The following is a 15732-nucleotide window of genomic DNA, read 5'->3' as shown; positions in this document are numbered from 1 at the left end:
CAACAGTCTTCATCCACAGAGAATCCTGAATAGTTAATACAAAGGAAATATCGATTATAACATTATTTCCAGGGCAACAAGTGATTAATAAAGCAGCCAGGCAGAATTGCAGGTTTCTTGAGGAGTTTGTTTTCACAAGATAATACAAGCCCTGACAGCTGAAGTCTTAGAATCTTAACAAGACCCCTTTGTTCAAGTACATGGTCAGAGAACACAGTATATCTGTAATGGATACAAATATTAACATACCAGATCGCCCAGAAAATAAGAGCAGCATTCTTAAAGAGTTGTTTTTAACCCTTGACCAAGTTGTTTTAATTTGCAGAATGTTTTTTTTCTATGTGAATGCAGCAGAAATGAGGCCTCAGCTTTCTATCTTTAGTGTGTGTGTGTGTGTGTGTGTGTGTGTGTGTGTGTGTGTATTCTACCACTGAACTACATCCCCAGCCCACAAGATACTTTTTGTCACAGTTAACCTCACTATATAGCCTAGACTGGCCTCAAATTCATAATCTTCCTGTCTCAATCTTCCAAGTGCTGAGATTATAAGTCTGTGCCACCACACCTGGCCTAAGACTTCTGCATTTAAAACAGACTCTTGAATTTTGCTCACTAAGGCACATGAAAAAGGAAAGTAGCAGGTCTGTGGAGCTCAGGTTTACTGGCAAGAAAATGGGCTAAAGAGGAGTTCATTATTAACAGTAAAACAAGGAGCTCATAGCATTGTTTCCTTTAGATGAGACCCTTCCCCCCCCCCACACACACGGAAAAATAAAGCTTAAAGGACTAGACTGGTAAGTTTAATAAAAGTGTGTTCCCCAGACCAGTAGCATCAGTGTCTTCTGGGAGCTTGTTAGAAATGCAAAATTAGCTAGGCACCTGTGGCTCAGTACTGTAATTTTAGCTACTCTGGTGGCTGAGGTCATAGGATTGCAGTTCAAAGTCATCCTCAACATACTGTAAGACACTTACTTCCAATTAACTAGCAAAAAGTCAGAAGTGGAGCTGTGGCTCAAGTGGTAGAATGCCAACCTTGAGCAAAGAGACAAAGGAGGCTGGGAAAGTATGTGTCTTAGTGGCAGAGTGCTTGCCTAGCATGCATGAAGCCCTGGGTTTGATTCCTCAGTACCACATAAACAGAAAAAGCCAGAAGTGGTGCTGTGGTTCAAATGATAAGAGTGTTGGCCTTGAGCAAAAGAAGCTCAAGAGACAGTGCTCAGTCCTGGAGTTCAAGCCCCAGGAGGAAAAAAAAAGACAAGGGAGGCTGTGAGACCTTGAGGTTAAGCTCCAGTACCAGCACACAAACAAAAGAAATGCATATTCTGAAGCCCTACTCTGAACCTATTGAATCGGGTAGATAGGGCCCAGCAATCTACAGTTTTATCAAACACTGAAAGTCATCTGATACACACTAAAATTTGAAAGCCACTGGGCTAGAGAATAGCAGGAATGCCATCCAAGAAGGGTATCTGGAGAGGGCCTCTAAATGTTACTGCTTGTCTCCACCTTTAAGTCCCTAGGGGATCAGAATTGTTGTCCTGTTCTCTGCTCCATATAATTCTGAGAACCACATCTCAAATCCTATAAGTACTCAATAAATGGTGAATAAAGTTGCATGTGGTGGTTTAATCTCAGCACTCTTGAGGCTGAGGCAGGAAATTTTCACATTCAATGCCAGCCTGGACTACATAGTTTCATGCCTGTTTAAGCTACATAGTAAGTGGTTATTTCAAGAAAATCAGTGTTGAACAGATAATTTAACAAGCAGCCTCTCCTGTATGGCAGGTGCTATTCTAAGTACTTTGGAGGGGCAGTACTGAGGGTTGAACTCAGCCTAGGCACTGTCCCCTAGCTTTTTTGCTCAAGGCTGGTACTTTTGCCACTTGAGCCATAGTCCAACTTCCTATTTTTTGGTGGTTATTTGAGGAGTTACAAAGACCTTCCTTCCAGACTGGCTTCAAACCTCAATCCTTAAATCTCATACTCCTGAGTAGCTAGGATTAGAAGTGTGAAACACCAGCACCCAGCTCTAAGTACTTTTTAAACCTTAACTTCCACAGTTCACCTCAAACCTGACCTATGCTGTGTAGGTACTATCTGTGAGCAGGAAACAGGCCCAAAGATGGGTTATATTACCTGCCAAATGCATTCTGATGAACCATGGCCCAGCCTATTCCCTCCTTTCCATCGCCATCCCCACCCCCATCCCTACCCCTGAGCCCCCCCCCCCCAGGGCAGTGGATACCCAATTCCACTCCCTTTGGAATCCCCACACCATGCCGCTTCCCCTTCTCACTTCCCTTGGGTTCTCCCCACTCCGCCATGCTGACCACAGGGAACGTCACTTTTAGGAAAGAAGAGGGCAGAGTGAAGTCAGGATGGAGAGCCAAGTAATTGCCTAGATACCTCTCTACCCCTTGACCAGGGCCACCCACATCACACCCTTACCCAACACCCCCACGAACATGAGGCTCTCTCTTGCATTGTGGGGATCATGCATTTTCCATACTGGGTACCAGGCTCCAAGATGAAGTTACTTGCCCAAGACTACATCTATAAGAGGTTCTAGCTCCAAACTCTCAGGCTCCATTGTTCTTCAAGTGAGAGTTTCTCCGAGGGCCATAGAGCACTGAATGGTTGCTAGGTGAAGTGGAGGAGGGTGCTGGGGATTGGGTGACAAAGAAAACAGTACCAAGGGTGACACAGGAAATGTAGAAGGGAGGAGGCAGAGAGGACACTGGAGAAGTCAGAGCTGAAGAGGCCTGCACCATACCCTCTCAGTTCCTCCTGCTACCCCTAGGTTCCTCTTTTCCAGAGCAGGTCAGCCCAGATAAAGACTGGGCCTTCTCTCTTCCTCTCGCGGGTCAGCAGGGTTGGCGTATTCAACATGACTGTCCAAGTACAGGTCCCTGGGTTGCTACTACTGCTGCTGCTCACGCTACCAGTCACAGGTAAGTGGGTGAAGGCCTAGCTGTCTACCAGGGGCATCCAGGATCACCAGACCCCTAACCAGCTGTTCTCCTCCTCCCCTGGTCTTGTTACAGGCTCAGACCCAGTGATCTGCTTCACCCAGTATGAAGAGTCAACTGGCAAATGCCAGGGCCTGCTGGGGGGAGGTGTCCGTGCAGAGGACTGCTGTCTCAACACTGCCTATGCTTTCCAGGAGCATGGTAGTGGGCTCTGTCAGGCATGCAGGTTCGGTGGAGCTGGGCTAGGGGAAGGCCAAGAAGACTGTCACCCAGAACTGGGCTTAGCTTTTCTCCGGAGCTTCCAAGGATGGCCCACAAGGCCCAGATCATGACATTTACTCTGTCTCCCTTCTTTGCTTCTTTCCTTCCTTCCTTCTTTCTTGCCCCTCCCCACTCTCTTCCTCCTGCCCTTTCTTTCATGGGGGTATTGGACTTTGAACTCAGGACCTTGTACTTGCTAGGCCAACACTACCACTCCAAGCCCAAAGCTTTCGATTATCAGATAGGGTTTTACATTTTTTACCTGAGCAGGCCTCGAATCATGATCGCCCTACTTATGCCTCCCAAGTAGCCGGTATTACAGAAATGCACCACCGTACTGAATTTGTTTGTTGACATAAAATCTTACTAACATTTTGCCTGGGCTGGCCTTGAACCACAATCCTAGTTTCTGCCTCCTCAGTAACTGTGTTTATAAGAGTGAGCACTGTGCCCAGCCCCATAGTTCAGAGTTTCTCAACCTTGAAACTATTGTCATTTGGAGCTGAAAAATTCTTTGTCAGGGGTATGGATGCTGACGTGTGCTTTGTAGGATATTTTATAACATTCCTGGCCTCCTCTCAAATGCTAATAGCAACTCCTCACACCTGTTGAGACAATCAAAAAATATCTTGACATTGCCAAAGATCCTGGGTGTGGTGAGGAGGAACAGCCCTAATTGAGAACCAGTTACAGCACTTCCTGTAAGCATTGCAGGTAGAGTGCAATTTGGATATTTCCAGAAGGTAACTCCAGTCCCCTAGATGTGATGACAGCCCATGTTTATTGAGTGCTTACTGTATACAGACACATTGTGGGAATGGAGAAGTTTGGGGGAATTTAGGGGTGGTTCTGGGCCCCTAATTATGATGACACTCCACATTCACTGGGTACTTCCTCCATAGTAGACACATTGCAGGGTCTGAGTGGCAGCTTGGGGATCTCAGAGAATCTGTAGTCTCCTAATCATGACTTTTGGCTTACATTGATGGAGTCCTCATTATTGTCTTCTAGATGTATTTTACCACCACTTCCTGTGTATTCCAGAGACACTGTGGGGATTGGAGGATTGGGATTTTTTTTTTTGGTACTGGTTCTAGAGCTTGAACTTAAGGCCTGAACACTGTCCCTGGTCTTTTATGCTCAAGGCTAAAGCTCCACAACTTAGACCACAGCTCCACTTCTGGCTTTTTTGGTGCTTAATTGGAGATAAGAGTCCTATTGTCTTTTCTGCCTAGGCTGGCTTTGAACTGCAATCCTGAGATCTCAGCCTCCTGAGTTGGAGCTTGGGGATCATCAAGAGCAGCTCTGAGTCCCTAGTTATGTCTGTAGTTCCTCCCCCTAACCTCCTTTCTCTCTCTGTCATGGGGCTTGAATTCTGGGCCTGGGTGCTGTCCCTCAGCTCTTCAGTTTAAGGTTAGTGCTCTACTACTTGAGCCACAGAGCCACTTCCAGTTTTCTGGTGGTTTATTGGAGATAAAGAGTCTCACAGACTTTCCTACCCGGGCTGGCTTTGAACTGCCATCCTCACATCTCAGCCTCCTGAGTAGCTAGGCTTACAGGTGTGAGCCACCAGTGCCCAGCTTCATATCTCTTAAACATTGGTGGACTGAGTAGGAGGTTGAGGATTTATCTAGGTAGGGTGTTTCTGAAGAGGCCTCAGCCCATTGGGAGGTCTCCCATTTACTAAACACTTCCTATCTGCCTGCTACAGTACAAGGTGGTGGGCATTTTGGGTTTCTGGGAGCAGTTTGGGGCTCCAGGTCCTTACATTTGCTTACTGTGTTCCTGGCTTTGTTCTTGGGGGGATATCTAAGGGTAACTTCAGGGACCCAGCCATGAAGGGAAGTGACATTTACTCCATTCGTTCCTCACCTTTCCCATTTAATCCCTCAGCATCCCTAAGGGCTAGTACTCCTTTTACCCAGCACCATTCTTGTGCCTATCCACACACTGGAAACCCACATGCCACCCTGTCAGTTCATCCCTGGATGGGACACATGTGCCTCTCTACAGGTTCCCACGATGGTCACCATGGTCCTCATGGGCTCCCTGCTCAGTGACATGTTCTGAAGGGTCCCAGCTACGACACCGGCGCTGTGTAGGCAGGGGTGGACAGTGCCCTGAGAAGGTGGCTCCTGGAACACTTGAGTGGCAGCTACAGGCCTGTGAGGACCAGCCATGCTGTCCTGGTGAGGATCAGGGAGGCAGGCATGTGTTCTTTGTCACCCAGCCCCTGGAGCCAGGGCCTGTGCCTGTGAGAAACTGAGAAGGCTGGGGTGGCTGGAGGAGAGTGGGTGGAAGGGAGGGCATTGGCTTTAGTCTGAGTGATTCCCATTGTAGGCAGGGAAGAAATTCCATCTGACTTGATTAAAAAACAGAACAGACTGTCCCTGAGGGGTGAAGCAATGGGACCAGTGTTTCTCTAAGTCTGCTTCCATAGTCCAGATCAAGAGCGATGTTATGCTAGGGTAGGGACAAGATGTGAGGATAGGATTAGCTGATGGAGGGTACATAAGGAAACAGAACATTGAATATCATCTCCGATTTCATCCTGTCCCCTTCTCTCCCACAGAGATGGGTGGTTGGTCTGAGTGGGCACCATGGGGGCCTTGCTCTGTCACCTGCTCCAAAGGAACAAGGACTCGCCAGAGATTGTGTGACCATCCTGCCCCCAAGTGTGGGGGACACTGCCCCGGAGAGGCCCGGAAGTCAGAGGCCTGTGATACTCAGCAGGTGTGCCCCAGTGAGTAAGGACAGCAACAAGATGTGGATGAGACACCCAGAGTCAGGGTGGGTCTGTGGGGTTACAGGAAGTAACTACCAGGGTGAGTGGACTTCCTTGTGCCTGACCACATGTGTATCTCTCCCACCTCTCTCATAGCACATGGGGCCTGGGCTGCCTGGGGCTCCTGGAGCCCCTGCTCAGGCACCTGCCATGGTGGATCCCAAGAACCTAAGGAGACACGAAGCCGCACATGTTCTGCACCAGAGCCCTCCAAGCAGCCTCCTGGAAAGCCCTGCCCAGGAGCAGCCTATGAGCACCGGGGCTGCACTGGCCTGCCACCCTGCCCAGGTGTGCAGAGATGAGGCCATTCACACACCATCAGGGACTCTTAGTTTGAGGGCACAGATGCTCTGTCATTTCTAGAACAGTTCTTATACCATAGGGCCATGAAGCTCTTCATTTGGGGACTTCCTCAAGGGTCTAGAGGCTGAAGGAAAGTTTGTGGTGGTTTATTCCCTCACTTCCTTTCCCCTCTCCAACAGTGGCTGGAGGCTGGGGACCATGGGGCCCTGTGAGCCCCTGTCCTGTGACCTGTGGCCTAGGACAGACCTTGGAACGACGGAAATGTGATCACCCTGTGCCCCAGCATGGGGGCCCCTTCTGTGCTGGTGATGCTACTCGGACCCACATCTGCAACACAGCTGTACCCTGCCCTGGTTAGCACCTCCAGAAGCACTGTTTTCATACCTAATTCCTCAGCCCATCTTTGCTACCCAATTCCTGCAACTGAAGCCTTGCTGCTTCAAATCCCCTCTATTCCTTAGTCCTCAAGCCTTGCTGCTGCCTCTGACCCCCACCCCCGCATCCACACATCTGATCACCCCTACAACTCCCATAGCCTTCCTTCCTTCCCTCTGAACTGCCTCACTGACTCCCTGCTTACCTTCTGTCTCTGCAGTGAATGGGGAGTGGGAAGCCTGGGGAAAATGGGGCGTCTGCAGCCGCTTACCCATGCAGCCCATCAACTGTAATGAAATCCCGGGCCAGCAGTACCGCACAAGGGTTTGCAAGGGTCGGAAGTTTGATGGGAATCGGTGTGCTGGGAATTACCAGGATATCCGACATTGCTACAACATCCAGAACTGCAACTGTGAGTGGACACACAGATAACACTATGGTGATGGGCAGCCCAGGCAGGGACAAAGGTCTTCCATCTCTGCTGTGAACCCTTCTATACCTTCCCACTGAGACTTTCCAGTGTTGACTCTCTGACCCCCTCCCCTCATTACAGTGAAAGGTTCCTGGTCACAGTGGACTACATGGGGGCTGTGCACACCTCCATGTGGACCCAACCCCACCCGCGTCCGCCAGCGCCTCTGCACAGCCTTGCTTCCCAAGTTCGCGTGAGTGAGGGGGAAGATTATGCTAAGTAGAGGGTATTAAAGATGAGAAAGTCAGCTACACCTAGCAAGGGCTTTCGCCACTGGGTCTAAGGTGCTTATTTTACTAAGTGCCATCTGCCAGAAATTAAGAAGAGGAAGAGGAGATATTGAGGGTTAACACACAGGCTTTGTGCCTCTCAGTCCTACGTGCAGCAGTTTAGCCATTTTCCTATGCACTCAGTACTTCAGTGTCCATTCCTGATCCCTTAGTTCCTACACTTTGAGTTTCTCAGTCACTCAAACCTCCATTCACACCACATCTCACTTCTCTGAGGCACTCTAAGGCCTTTCTGGAAATAGTTGCAGACACACCCCAGCTCTATGAATCCTCCAAGGAACCCAGTTGAGTGTGTACCTGGCAGAAGGCATAAAGAGGGATGACTGGCAGAGGGGCTGCCACCTTGCCCTGGGTCCAAGAAGCAGAGCCAGATTTCCTATGCAAGTAGAGAAAAAACATTCCTGGCATCAGGACTGAGCAGGGCCCTGAACATAGGATTAAGATTAACCACTTAAGTGTGTTTACTGGTGGTTCACCCAGGAGTTAAGTGTTTAAAAAAAAACACCAATCCCTTCCTTCCATACAGATCAAGCTACTAGGTTAAGTGAGCTGTTCCCAGGGCTTGAGCATTGTTCCTTAGCTTTTTTGATCAGGGCTGGTGCTCTCCAACTTGAGACACACCTCCACTTCCAATTTTTTGATAGTTAATTGGAGATAGGAGTCTCGTGGGCTTTTCTACTCCAGCTGGCTTCAAACCTTGATCCTCAGATCTCAGCCTCCTGAATAGCTAGGATTACAACATAAGCCATCAGTGTCCATCTTTAGAGTTAGCGATATTGAATAGAAGCACAAAGGACTTGGATTAGTGAGAGACTGTGTGGAGGATGGACCAATTGTGGAGATCCAAGTGGAAATGAATAGAGGGCTTACCTAATAGAAGAAATAACTCAGGTGAAGACCTTTCTGAACGTTGACTCAGTGTGTGTGTGTGTGTGTGTGTGTGTGTGTGTGTGTGTGTGTGTGTGTGTGTGTGTGTGTGTGTGTGTGTGTGTGTGTGTGTGTGTGTGTGTGTGTGTGTGTGTGTGTGTGTGTGTGTGTAACAGAGAGGGGGGAGGAAGAGGAAGGGGCAGGCAGAGAGGGAAAGAGAGGCTTGAAACAGGGATTTGGGCCCAAAAAACAAAACTTTGAATGTCAGGACAAGGGCTTTATGCAGGTGAAGAGTGGGGAAAAGATAATTAACAATCATCTGGGTGCTAGGGGCTCAGACCTGTAATCTTAGCTACTCAAGAGGCTGAGATATGAGGATCGTGGTTCAAAACCAGCCCAGAGAGAGAAGTCTATGAGATTCTCACATTTAATTTACCACCAAAAAGCTAGAAATGAAAGAGTGGCCTAACTGGCGGAACACCAGCCTTGAGTGAAAAAGCCAAGCAAGAGCACAAGGCCCTGAGCTCAAGTCCCAGGTCTGGCACAAACAAAGAAATGAACAATCACCAACATGTTTTCAGCATTTACTATAATGCCAGGTACTACCAAGTACTTACTTGATTTTATTCATTTATCCTCACTCAGCTTGGTGAGATGGTATCATTCCTTTAATTGCCATTCTGTAGATTAGTAATACTGAGGCACAGGAAGGATAAATAGCCCAGTATCGGCTACAACGTAGTGTTAGGCACACAATGGACATTCATTAAAACTTCTTTGAAGGTATGGATCAAGTGGTAGAGAACTTGCCTAGCAAGCACAAGACCCTGGAGTTCAAATATTGATATCTACCCCCCGCCAAAAAAAAGACTTTGTTGAACTATCTATGGTTACACACACCTATAATCCCAGCACTCTGGAGATTGAGGTAGGAAGATGGCTAGTACAAAGCCAGCTCCTGGGCTATAAAGTGAGACCTTGTCTTTAAAAAGTATCTGTTGAAAGTATTTGTGCCTTTCCTAAGCTTCTCTCATCCATTCCCTCACTAACACGCAGGCCCACCGTTACCATGGTCGAAGGTCAGGGTGAGAAGAATGTGACCTTCTGGGGGAATCCACGTCCACAATGTGAAGAGCTGCAGGGGCAGAAGCTGGTGGTGGAGGAAAAACGGCCATGTCTACACGTGCCTGCCTGCAAAGATCCTATGGAGACACCTTGACCCTTCATGTTTCCATTCTGACCACCTGTCTTCCCAGACTCCAATAAATCAGGCTCTTTTGAGTTTGCTGAAAGAAGGAAAAACAACCTTCCCTCTTTCCCAGAAATGGAGCAATAGCATTTTCTAGAGCTATGACACAGCAGCCTGTTCTGGAAAACAGTATTTCCCACTCTGGTTGCAGCCTGTGAAAGCAAGTGTCCAGCAACAAGCTCCTTTCCCCACTGTGCTAACCTTCCCCCTTTCCCAGTGCTCCAGGGCCACCCAGCACGTCCCTCTGCAGAGCTCTGTTTTGCTTTGATTGGCTATTCACTAGGGCAGTCATTTCTTGATTGGCCAATGTGCTGGGTAGTTGCAGTCTCTCTGCCTCCTGAAGCTTCTTCAGTTCCCACCCACTAGAGCTTCTCAGCTGGTCCATCCACGTCAATGACAGAGGGAGGCAGAGGCGTGGTCACGGTTGGCACCCTACCAAGGGAACACCTGCACCCACCCACTCCCAACAGCCCAGCTCTAGCACCACAATTATCCATGACAAATAACTCTGCGAGGTGGGGAGGCGGACTGAGGAAGTGGCTGTGATGTACTGTGATCTGGGGAGGGAGCAGAGAAGCTAGAGTCGGCCTCCTTCTTCAGGAGCCCCCAGGGCAAACCCAGACACATTCCTTTCACATTTGTGCATTTCACTCAACACTTAAAACTGTCTACTGCATGCTAGACCTAAAGTCTGGACATCTGGGGTGGAGGAGGACTGGTAGAAGAGGACATCTGAGCAAGGAACAGACTCAGAATAGGCTTTCCTTTTGTTCAACACTTAACGCCTACTGTATACTAACAATAGTGCTGGACTTCAGGGAACATAAGAAAAGGAATCAGAGCTGCACGTGTCTCTGCAGTAAAGGGAACAAACTCAGACACCAATGCTCTTAGCATTTGCTCATTCATTTACCACTCACCAAGTGCTGAGAGCCCCTAGTGATGAGACACATAGGAATCATCATCATAGTTATGATAATAGCTAACACTTAGAAAGTACTTATTGTGAACCCAGAAGTGTCTTAAGGCTTTCCATAGTATGAACTCATTTAATCCACAATAAACTCATGAGGTTCAGTATTCTCTCCCATTTTACAAAGGCAGAAACAGGTTCAGAAAGGTTGTAAGCTAGACATTGCTGAAGCACCATGCATTATGGTGCTAACTTAAAATCAGGAGTAGAGTTCAAGACTGCAGTGGGTAAAGGGGATCCCTCTGCATTGGAAGGTCCAAGTAGAAGGTTCATTATAACTAAATTCTCATCACCACCCTAATTTGACTTCTTGGGTCCATTTTCCATTATGTAAAATAGTCCAGGTGATGAGTTGAAATGAAAATGAGTCAATGAGTATTTGGTCATCTTGGGAAAACAGTACAAGTGCATGTAGGGGATCCTGGTTTCTACTAAAGTGTGTAAGATAGAGCACCGATGGCTCATGCCTGTAATCCTAGCTACTCAGGAGGCTGAGATCTGAAGATCGCAGTTAAGGCCAGCCTGGGCAGGAAAGTCCTTGAGACTCATCTCCAATTAACCACCAGAAAACTGGAAGTGGCGCTGTAGCTCAAGAGGTAGAGTTCTCACCTTGAGCTGAAGAGATCAGGGACAGCACCCAGGTCCAGAGTTCAAGCCCCACAACTGACAAAAAAAAAAGTGGAGATTCAGTTGTGTATGTACATTATGAGGTACATATCTATGTGTTGGATTAGATTTACAGATGTGTCAAAAATTAAGGATTGCCGGGCGCTGGTGGCTCACGCCTGTAAGCCTAGCTACTCAGAAGGTTGAGATCTGAGGATCACGATTCAAAGGCAGCCTGGGCAGGAAAGTCCATGAGACTTGTATCTCCAATAAACCACTAGAAAACCAGAAATGGTGCTGTGGCTCAAGCAGCAAGTGCTCGCCTTAAGCTGAAGAGCACAGGGACAGCACCCAAGCCCAGAGTTCCGACAAAAAAATTAAGGATCATGAAGGATGTTGTACATATATGATTTATATGTGTCACATATGTGCATATTCACTAAGGTGACATAGATACATATATCATAAATATGGATACAATACTGAGTGTAAACATGTCAGAGATGTGCTTGCACTGTGGCTCACCAAAATATAAGAAAGAAAATCATTCTTGGAGGCCCTTCTGTAGAAAGCCCTGTTGAAGGAGATAGGGATGATGTAGAGAGGTTTTATTTTTCTGCTTTGGGGAGCTAAGAAACTCCAAGGGGAAACCACATTCCTCTAAAAGATAATCTATGAATAATTTCTAGAAATTGAGCCACCTGAAGAAAGGGAATGGCACTAGAAGCCACAAGTACTAGGGAGCCAGATTCTTAGGAAGAGGCACAGACTAGAGACAGAATCCCAAGGAGCCCAAATTCAGTCCCAGAGGTGCCAAAAAGGCCTGGAAAACCACAACTACGCCTGTCCACTAGAGAGGTCACTACAGGCTGAGCAGTTTATTCGCTTCTGTTAAAACAAACAAACAAAAGTCCGATTTTTTTTGTTTGCTTGTCAGTTGGGGGACTTGAAGTCAGGGTCTGTATGCTGTCCCTGAGCTTTTTCACTCATGGCTAGTGCTCTACCACTTGAACCACAGCGCCACTTCCAGTTTTCTGGTGATTAATTGGAGATAAGAGGCTCAGGGACTTTTCTGCCCAGGCTGATTCAAACCACGATCCTCAGATCTCAGCCTCCTGAATAGCTTGGATTACTGGAATGAGCTACCAGCATTAGGCTAAAAAACAATTTTTGATTAGCAACAGAAGCATACACTTCAATTTCAAAACATTGGAAAATACTCAATTTATGAGCATCCTGGAGGGAAGAAGGACATGCCAAAGCAAAGGCCCTAGAGATGGGACTGAAGCTGAGTGGGATGGAAAAAGGAAAAGAATGATGTGGGAAATGTTTGACTTGGTGATTGTGGGAACCTACGGGAAGACTGGAATCTGAGACCTGGGAGACAGGGAGAATTTCCACTATGGCCAAAGGCAGCTGTTGAGAGAAGAGAGAGAAGGCATTCCTGGTAGAGGCTATAGTGCATGCAAAAATACAAAGGTCTGCTGGGCGCCAGTGGCTAACGTCTGTAATCCTAGCTACTCAGGAGGCTGAGATCTGAGGATTGAGGTTCAAAGCCAGCCCGGGCAGGAAAGACCATGAGACGCCTATCTCCAATAAACCACTAGAAAACCAGAAGTGGTGCTGTAGCTCAAGTGGTTGAGCACTCACCTTGAGCTGAAGAGCTGAAGGACAGTGCCCAGGCCCAGAGTTCAAGCCCCACGACTGAAAAAAAATTATATATATAAAGGTTGCTCCTCTCCTTCTGCTTAGACGTAGCTCAAATGACCATCCCCTTTTATAGATGAAGAAACCAAATCTCTTTATCACTTTTCTAACTATATTGTGGAGGCCTAACTTGAACCCACACACTGTGATGCCAAGTCCCACACTATATGCCTTATTTAAATAGACTAATGATTTAGTGAATGAAAAGCAAAAGAATACATGCTTAGTTCATTTTAAAATCCTGCAGGCAAAAGAGACTCCCAAAACTGCTTACTTGTGTATCTTCTGCTACCACTATCATTGCTCTCTATGGCCAAGGCCTTATCTAGTGTGGTCCTTGCTAAACTATGACACTATCTCCTACCACAATCCCCCTGACTTTGTTCTAGCCACGCTAGCAGTGGCTATTCTATCTTCCTGGCACCCTCTTAAAAGAAAAATAATGTATTGATTGGAAAGTTCACATGATCCCATAGGAATTAATTGGAGTTTTGAGATTCCCTCATCTGTAAAGTAGAAATTGCATTATCTACACACAGGGTTGTATGACCCAAGGCATATAAACAGTTCTGGTTCTATACAGTCAACAAGTGCTTATTTATGGATTTGTGTTTTTATTGTAGCCAGGATCTTAAAATATGATATGATTTTGGGGGGGGGGGTCCAGTCGTGGGGCCTGAACTCTGGGCCTGGGCACTGTCCCTCAGCTCTTCAGCTCAAGGCTAGCGCTCTACCACTTGAGCCACAGCGCCACTTCCGGCTTTTTTCTTTTTTCTTTTGCTTATGTGGTGCTGAGGAATCGAACTCAGGGCCTCAGGCATGCAAGGCAAGCGCTCTATCACTGAGCCACCTTCCCAGCTTCCATGATATGAGTTTTTTATCTCACTCTGGACTACCCCCACTTGCTCATGTACAGATATTATTTGGCACCCTGGTCCTGTCTGAACAATTCTTAGGTGTGGGAAGAGACAGCCATTGACACTGTTGACATTAGGTTTTGTCTATGTCCAGAGCAGAATAATGGGGCATGTAGACTGTGTGAGTGTAGGGAGGAGGAAATACAAGCATCAGAGCTACAGCTGCAGATAATGTGTCTCTATATCTGGGTTTTTCCATGATCTTCTGTAGATATGTTTTGTCTAGGTGTGTGTGCTTGTGTGAGTTTCTCTGGGTCTCTGTGTGCTTCCCATAGCTGTAAAATGCATGCATAGACTCAACATGCTCATGTGTTTGTTACTCTGGGCTTATAATCCGTTTATAAACCTGTACGTGTCCCCTGTGTGTTTCCTTACTTTTATATATGTGTGCTATTCCCTGTGTGTCTCCAGGCCCCTCACTGTCCAAGGCAAGAGTGTGTATATCACCCCAGGTATACACCTCTTCATGTCTGATGTTTTCTCTGCTGCCCCCACACCAACTCCCACTTCTCTCTGCTTGAGACTGTGTGAGTTGGAAGACAGATTTCCCGGCGGGGCACTGCGTGTGACCCCCCCAACCCCTCTCTGTGAGGGGCTTATTTTTTATTTCTATGTCTCTGAGTGTGCCTCTGTGCCCGCCCCCCACTAATTGCCTTCAGCGGTGTATATCAACACTGGAAACAAAATGGGGGGGGGGGGTTCCTGTGGAGCGAGTGGCTATGAGGACCATGATGGGACGGGCTGTGGGGAGTAGTCTGCTTGACTACCGACCCCAACCCTTTACACAAGCACCCCACCCCCACTCCCCAAATTGCGCATCCCTTATCGGAGAGGGGGGGGAGGGGAAACAGGATGCGGCATGGCGCGTGCGCACTGATGGATTCAGCACCGCGGACAGCGCCTTCGCCCCCGCCGCCGGCGCGCGCCACCGCCTCCTCAGCTCTGAAGGCGCGCTGACGTCACTCGCCATTCCTCCACCAACTCCCCTTCCCCACCGCCTTGGTCGCGTCCGCGCTGCCGTGTGCTCAGCCAGACGGCACCACTCGAGGCGCAACATAGGGGGGCACGGGCGCGACCATCCGCGCTGCGGCGGCGGCGACTCAGCGCTGCCTCAGTCTGCGGCGGGCAGCAGAGGAGTCGCGTCGTGCCGGAGAGCGCAGCTGTGCTCCTGGGCCCTTCGCGGTCCGCCCCCGCGGCTCCTGGACAGACTGCCTCTAGGACCCCCTGCCCCAAGCCGCCACCATGAACTACCTGCGGCGCCGCCTGTCGGACAGCAACTTCATGGCCAATCTGCCGAATGGGTACATGACAGACCTGCAGCGCCCACAGCCGCCCCCGCCGCCGCCCTCTGCCGCTAGCCCCGGAGCCACACCCGGTTCCACGGCCGCCACTGCCGAGAGGGCCTCCACGGCCGCCCCAGTGGCTTCTCCTGCCGCCCCTAGTCCTGGGTCCTCAGGGGGCGGTGGCTTCTTCTCGTCGCTGTCCAACGCGGTCAAACAAACCACAGCAGCCGCAGCGGCCACCTTCAGCGAGCAGGTGGGCGGCGGCTCTGGGGGCGCAGGCCGTGGGGGCGCCGCCGCCAGGGTGCTGCTGGTCATCGACGAGCCGCATACCGACTGGTAAGCCACTGCTGTGCCTTCCCGTGGGCCTGGGTCCCCAGATGATTCCACGGTGAATGAGCAACTATCGAGCACCACTTATGTGCCTGGCATCCAGCCCCCTCACCCAAATTCCTTTCCTTTAAGTCATGATACTGGGCCTTCCTATGTGCCCCGCCCTTGTCTCCCCCAAATAGTGGATACAGAGAGCAATAATCAGTTTCCTACTGTATACCTCTTCCTCAGTCCTCCTCCCCGAAAACCTTTGGCTTCAATATATCCTGTGAGCCTTCAAGCATGGAATGTGACCTGTTTCCCCTACCTAATCCTTGCCCCCCAAGGTCTTTTCCTCTAATGAAT

At 48.7% G+C, this 15732-nt stretch overlaps 2 protein-coding genes across 4 annotated transcripts in view; both read left to right on the top strand.

The window, feature by feature from the left end:
• The first annotated feature begins 2796 nt into the window (after nucleotides 1-2796).
• LOC122098766 (complement factor properdin) lies at nucleotides 2797-9604 on the top strand. The gene is made up of 9 exons (XM_042669186.1): nucleotides 2797-2951; nucleotides 3045-3195; nucleotides 5244-5419; nucleotides 5803-5973; nucleotides 6112-6303; nucleotides 6498-6671; nucleotides 6914-7105; nucleotides 7247-7358; nucleotides 9379-9604. The coding sequence occupies exons 1-9, from the start codon at nucleotides 2888-2890 to the stop codon at nucleotides 9539-9541; spliced, it is 1395 nt and encodes a 464-aa protein (XP_042525120.1). The 5' UTR covers nucleotides 2797-2887; the 3' UTR covers nucleotides 9542-9604.
• A 5283-nt stretch (nucleotides 9605-14887) lies between these two features.
• Nucleotides 14888-15732, top strand: part of Syn1 (synapsin I) — a 68429-nt gene continuing 67584 nt past the window's right edge. For 2 of the 3 annotated variants that reach the window (XM_042669184.1, XM_042669182.1), the window contains exon 1: nucleotides 14888-15393. In XM_042669184.1, the coding sequence (XP_042525118.1) occupies nucleotides 15017-15393 (377 nt within the window). In that variant the 5' untranslated portion in view covers nucleotides 14888-15016. The remainder of the gene's footprint in view (nucleotides 15394-15732) is intronic. The other variant, XM_042669183.1, reaches the window with a different exon arrangement.

Source organism: Dipodomys spectabilis, unplaced genomic scaffold (genome assembly GCF_019054845.1).
Source record: "Dipodomys spectabilis isolate Male_0828 unplaced genomic scaffold, ASM1905484v1 ptg000492l, whole genome shotgun sequence".
In the NCBI taxonomy this organism is placed as follows: Eukaryota; Metazoa; Chordata; class Mammalia; order Rodentia; family Heteromyidae; genus Dipodomys; species Dipodomys spectabilis.
This window is presented reverse-complemented; position numbering and strand designations above follow the sequence as displayed.

What these genes read in the sequence shown, in the direction of transcription:
- LOC122098766 (XM_042669186.1), top strand. Translation starts at nt 2,888, where the DNA reads ATGACTGTCCAAGTACAGGTCCCTGGGTTGCTACTACTGCTGCTGCTC. An exon ending in TGGCCTGCCACCCTGCCCAG is followed by an intron (nt 6,304 to 6,497) that starts GTGTGCAGAGAT and finishes CCTCTCCAACAG; the next exon opens with TGGCTGGAGGCTGGGGACCA. An exon ending in CACAGCTGTACCCTGCCCTG is followed by an intron (nt 6,672 to 6,913) that starts GTTAGCACCTCC and finishes CTGTCTCTGCAG; the next exon opens with TGAATGGGGAGTGGGAAGCC.